The sequence below is a fragment of the Penaeus japonicus genome, unplaced genomic scaffold (assembly GCF_977035675.1).
Source record: "Penaeus japonicus unplaced genomic scaffold, GWHDUDI00000001_assembly GWHDUDI00000029, whole genome shotgun sequence".
NCBI classification, from domain to species: Eukaryota; Metazoa; Arthropoda; class Malacostraca; order Decapoda; family Penaeidae; genus Penaeus; species Penaeus japonicus.
The window spans coordinates 13,086,308-13,092,654 of NW_028234431.1; the positions used below are offsets into that span (position 1 = coordinate 13,086,308).

Here is a 6,347-nt window from a genome sequence, read left to right on the forward strand (position 1 = left end):
TATTACTATGATTTCTCATTGTTGATAATACTTATAATTATTTCTATTGCTTATTATTACTATGATTTCTCATTGTTGATAATACTTATAATTATTTCTATTGCTTATTATTACTATGATTTCTCATTGTTGATAATACTTATAATTATTTCTATTGCTTATTATTACTATGATTTCTCATTGTTGATAATACTTATAATTATTTCTATTGCTTATTATTACTATGATTTCTCATTGTTGATAATACTTATAATTATTTCTATTGCTTATTATTACTATGATTTCTCATTGTTGATAATACTTATAATTATTTCTATTGCTTATTATTACTATGATTTCTCATTGTTGATAATACTTATAATTATTTCTATTGCTTATTATTACTATGATTTCTCATTGTTGATAATACTTATAATTATTTCTATTGCTTATTATTACTATGATTTCTCATTGTTGATAATACTTATAATTATTTCTATTGCTTATTATTACTATGATTTCTCATTGTTGATAATACTTATAATTATTTCTATTGCTTATTATTACTATGATTTCTCATTGTTGATAATACTTATAATTATTTCTATTGCTTATTATTACTATGATTTCTCATTGTTGATAATACTTATAATTATTTCTATTGCTTATTATTACTATGATTTCTCATTGTTGATAATACTTATAATTATTTCTATTGCTTATTATTACTATGATTTCTCATTGTTGATAATACTTATAATTATTTCTATTGCTTATTATTACTATGATTTCTCATTGTTGATAATACTTATAATTATTTCTATTGCTTATTATTACTATGATTTCTCATTGTTGATAATACTTATAATTATTTCTATTGCTTATTATTACTATGATTTCTCATTGTTGATAATACTTATAATTATTTCTATTGCTTATTATTACTATGATTTCTCATTGTTGATAATACTTATAATTATTTCTATTGCTTATTATTACTATGATTTCTCATTGTTGATAATACTTATAATTATTTCTATTGCTTATTATTACTATGATTTCTCATTGTTGATAATACTTATAATTATTTCTATTGCTTATTATTACTATGATTTCTCATTGTTGATAATACTTATAATTATTTCTATTGCTTATTATTACTATGATTTCTCATTGTTGATAATACTTATAATTATTTCTATTGCTTATTATTACTATGATTTCTCATTGTTGATAATACTTATAATTATTTCTATTGCTTATTATTACTATGATTTCTCATTGTTGATAATACTTATAATTATTTCTATTGCTTATTATTACTATGATTTCTCATTGTTGATAATACTTATAATTATTTCTATTGCTTATTATTACTATGATTTCTCATTGTTGATAATACTTATAATTATTTCTATTGCTTATTATTACTATGATTTCTCATTGTTGATAATACTTACAAAACTTGTGTAGGGCATGTCTGATTGGTCAAGTGTAGCACAGAGGAACATTCATCCCAAGTGCGATGTACAACTACAATATGGGTTTTAGAATGCAGGTTCCTATATACAATTACTCTAAGTAATGGATGATCTTACTATGAATAAGGATGAGCAAGCACAGATGAAGAGTGTAGCTGAAGGGCCGTCCTCACACTCATGCCCCCAGTGTGAAAAGAAATTCAAAAGAAGAGTGAACTTTGAAGCTCACCTCAAATCCCATGAGCCGGTTGTGTGTTGGGTTTGTGGTTTGGTGCTGTGTGTGAGGGGTTTTGTTTTGTTTGACACACAAATGCCGTTTGGTTGGTGGTTTTAAACGGGCAAAAACAATATTCGCAGAGGAAAACACCACCTTGCTTTACTTTAGTCACATTTGTTATACCCAAATCAAGAAAATTCAAGTGCAGGTATTATGTTGGGGCAGGGTTTATGTGGGGTTGGTCTAGTCTATACGCTGTCCACACAAAAAGATCTGATGGATATACATGTTCACTCAGGGCAGAGTGAAGGTGACTACTCATATAAACTAGGGCAGCATATGAATGACAAAGATGTAGAACCAACAAAGAGAGAAAATATATTGCTTGATGAAAAATCTGATCATAGGTCAGAAGTGGTATCACTTGTTCCTGAAAGAAAAGACTGTGATGCTGATATGAGCATTGAAAGTGATGTTGATGTGAATATTAAATATGATGCTGATGTGAGCATTAAAATTGATACTGATGTGAGTATTAAATGTGATACTGATATGAGCATTAACACTGATGCTGAGGTGAGCATTAAAGATGGTGCTGATATGAGCTGTAAAGGTGATGCTGATGTGAGCATTAAACGTAATGCTAATATGAACATTAAACGAAATGAAGTGAGTGAAGGACACAAACGCTTGAAAGATGAGTGCTTTATTTCCATCAAGAGGGTCAACTCTGGAGCTATTATGGTGCAGAAAACAGAGAAAAAATCATTATTTACTATGAAAAATGTTGGCCTTCAGAATAAACCAGATTTACCTATAGGATGTTCTCTTGCTGAATTCTTTGGAAAAAGGACAATTACAGGAGGTGAGCCTGGTAGTCCACACAAGTCAACAAAGATAATGCGCAAGACTAAGAACTCCCCGGATGTGAAGAGTCCCAATAGTTTCAAGCTAACTAATAATAATTATACAGTGTCCAGTGGCATTAGGGTTAGTGTAACTAAAGTAAATGATTGCCAAAAAATACAAAGCGAAAGTGTGGCTAATGATATTGTACCTCTCCGAAGAAAAAGAAAGGTGAATGCTGAAGATTATGTCCAAATCTACAGAAAATCATGTAACAAAGAAATAGGGACTGTTGCTCAAGAACAAGTGGCTTATCAAGGAATCAAACCTGGTGGTAATGATAGCAAGGATGGCATAAAAGCCAGTAATAGTGACCTGAGGAAACTATACTTAGCCAACAATTTAACTAAAAGAAATGTACAATTTTCTGAAAAATCCACTTGTTTATCAAAAATAGGGAATTCACAAACTGACAGGCATGTTGTGTTGGATAGTGGCAGAATTGATAACAATGATTATGTAGAACTTAAAGAAAAAGTTGAAAATGACATCTTTAGAGATTTATCAGTGGTTGCTCTGCCCAATATGAAAATTTTGTCAGCAAAGCAGGAAAATGAAATTATGAATTACTACAATACCCGTACTTGTAGTTTTGAGTGTGTGCCTTGTAAGAAAACGTTCAAGTCTTTGATCTCATTCCATAACCATAGGGTCTATCATATTAGTAAGGTACAACAGTCCTCTAGTGTAGATAGAAGTGATGCAGATGTAACTGAGGAGGAAGAAGAAACTGATGTAAGAATTACTGTAATAGATAAAGGTAAAGCTTTACCACTCTTTTTGCATAAGCCTAAGCCAATTAAAGTAAAGGTAAATTTTGCCACAGAAGCTAGGAAAAAATCACTATCATGCTCTAAATGTAGGCAGAAAGTTCAGCATCAGCGTGGAGTTGAGGATTATGTTGGGGCTCCGCAAAAACATTCAGGTGCTGGAGAGATGGTCTGTATCTCAAGATTCCCCAAACCATCAGCTGTTTCTAGTGGGAAAGTAAAATTCCTGTGTTCTTGTAACGAGAATCTAGCAGAAGTTGTAGATGAAAATAAAAGCAATGATACCAGTTCTGCAGGCAACTCGGCTGGCCTCCCTGTTGTAGTGAAGAAAGAAATAACAGAGGATGACATATTATTTAGAGAGGAATTGGAAAGAGCTTTTGCGTCTAGTGGAAGATCGGAATTGCAGTGTCCTAGATTAGAGAACTCTAGTGGAGTTGCTGAGAAAAAGAGAAGAGCACTTGGAAGTAATAATGACAATTCAGCAGAGATCTCTGGCATACTAGAGGTTCGTGTGAAGCAAGAGGAATCCGAGGAGGTTCATGTGAAGCAAGAAGAATTGGAGGAGGTTTCAGTGAAGCAAGAAGAATCAGAGGAGGACATTTTATTCAAGGAAGAGATGAAAGCTTATGAATTTGCAGGATTTGATATTTCAGATTTGAGAGTAAGTAATCCAGAAGCCTTTGCTAATGTTGAGTGTGAGTTAAAAGATGTTGATATCGTAATCAAGGAGGAACATGATCCAATATTGTAATTTGTACATTTTAGACCAACTCTTTTGTTGATATTTTTAGATTATTGCTCAGAAATGTCATTATATTACTGGAAAAAATCTTGAACATTTTCACTACAAGATGTATTATAAGCATATTTTCTTTCCAATTCAAAAATATATGTTTCATTACATTATGTGTAGGAAATGCTTTTAAGTAACGGTTGTAAGATTTTCTTTATAAGAACATTCTTATTTAATTTTAGACTTTTAGATTTTATATTCACAAGTTTTATGCAAAGAAATTATATTTTATTCCATCATTGTAGTTCTGTTATGCATTAAAGGAGAACCAACAATTTGGAAATACCCTTTATACGTTATACATTGATATTCTTTATTGTAAACCTGATTTCAAAGTCTCGTCTCAGTGAATAAAGAAACAAAACAAATGGTATTTATTGTGTATCTATGCTGGTCCTCATGGTTAATTTTAGATTTCTGGAATGTGTTACAGCGATTTATAATAATTAGTTAAGAGGGATTTAGGTATAGTATTATTCATAACTCGAATAATACTATCATTATCCCAGTGTTGTCACCAGGATGAATCAGTGAGAGGGATGGGGGAGCGCGGTAGAATACAGCGGGTACTATGACTCGCATGAATTGGAAAAGAAACAAGCAACTGACACTAGAAAAATGGGGTGGATTGGAAAATAGGAGGGTTTGGCCTCCTAGTGACACCCATGGTGACGCCTATATATAACATGTAAGACAAAAATGTAGTTGAAAAGCCTTTCTCTTTTACAGCAATTACGTTTTTTTTCACCGCCGCTAACCCCTTTGTTTTAAATGATTTTCCTTGCGGAGTTCAGACTTTGTAAAGCTGATTTAATGAAACCACAGCCAAATCGCTTTTGCAGCACCATTTCATGGTAACTTGAGTGTTTATTAACCATTGGTGTGTATGTGAGGATGGGGTTGGGGTGGGGAGGGGGAGTGAGTGAATGAGTCGAGTGTGTCCAACAAGAAATACTTTGCACACATCGCATTTTCCAAGAGCAAAGAGAAGCAAAACAACGAAAATACAAAAGAAGGAAGTCTTGGATATGAAAGAAACAAACATGACAATATGAAGAAAGACAACGATAATGATAAAAATTATACGGAACAAGTAAATTTAAATAAATGGGATTGAGAGTAACAATAGCTTTAATAACAGTAATGATGATAATGATGGGGATCATGATGTTAAAAATAACGATAATGATAATTATGATAATTATAATCATAAGAAATATAATTACCATCACCGAAACAATACGAACAAAAGCGGTCCATATGAAATGCTAACTGTGACACATACAATAGAAATGGAAAACTTGGGCATAGAACCCTGTGTACTGTGCCTTTATGCTCGAAGCAGGCATGGCCCCTCGTACCCAAATCACCATTCACAATTTACATTTGAATACAGATGTCCGACTTGCCGAAAGGGGAGTAGTTTTTATTCGTGAGCAAGTTACAGAATTTCCACAATGCGTGCTCCTTGTGAGAGTATTCACGTAAACTCATTCAAGTCAGTGACCCTGATGGAAAATAGTTATTTAACTGTTGATACTGCAAGTCAAATGAGGTTTTCACACGTGTAAACTAGGTTACAATTAATAAGGTTTAATAATATGAGAGGTACTATTGAGTTTCAAAAAGAGTATATCAAAGGCAAAGTGTAATTTCTAAAAGTTCGTGAATGCGATAAGAAAACAGTAGAAACTTCGATTAAGTAAGGTTTGGTCCATAAATTTGCGTACCCGCTTTTCACGAGATCATATCTGAACTGATGCTGATGAGGACATATCCCAGCAGACTTTACGATCTTTCTTCCACCCCTACTCGCCTCCTCAGTCTCCCCCTAGTCATCCTACTTGGACACCCCTCCCCCAGCACCTATCCTTACCCCACCCCTCTCGTTATCCTTCCTGGACTCTAACTCCCCCCACCCCTTCGCCCAGCCCCAAACCCCTCGCAATCCTTCATGCATCCTTACCCCACCCCTTCGGTCCCTCATCCTGCTTCTCGGGACACCCAGCTACCACCGCTCCCCGCCCTCTTTACACCTATCTATCGTTACTCCCATTAACCATTCTTTTCGCCCCCTCCCCCCATCCTCCATCCCTGTCTTACCCTCCTCAGCATCAGCATCATCCCTCCTCGATCTCACCAGCATTTTTATCCGATCAATCTCCTCCCTCAATAGCGAACGCGCCTTTCGGTCCCCA

At 33.8% G+C, this 6,347-nt stretch overlaps 1 protein-coding gene across 1 annotated transcript; it reads left to right on the forward strand.

The window, feature by feature from the left end:
• Positions 1–1,436: 1,436 nt before the first annotated feature.
• LOC122267302 (uncharacterized) lies at positions 1,437–4,512 on the forward strand. Its single transcript, XM_086554377.1, has 2 exons — positions 1,437–1,726; positions 1,871–4,512. The coding sequence occupies exons 1-2, from the start codon at positions 1,564–1,566 to the stop codon at positions 4,105–4,107; spliced, it is 2,400 nt and encodes a 799-aa protein (XP_086410503.1). The 5' UTR covers positions 1,437–1,563; the 3' UTR covers positions 4,108–4,512.
• Positions 4,513–6,347: the final 1,835 nt, after the last annotated feature.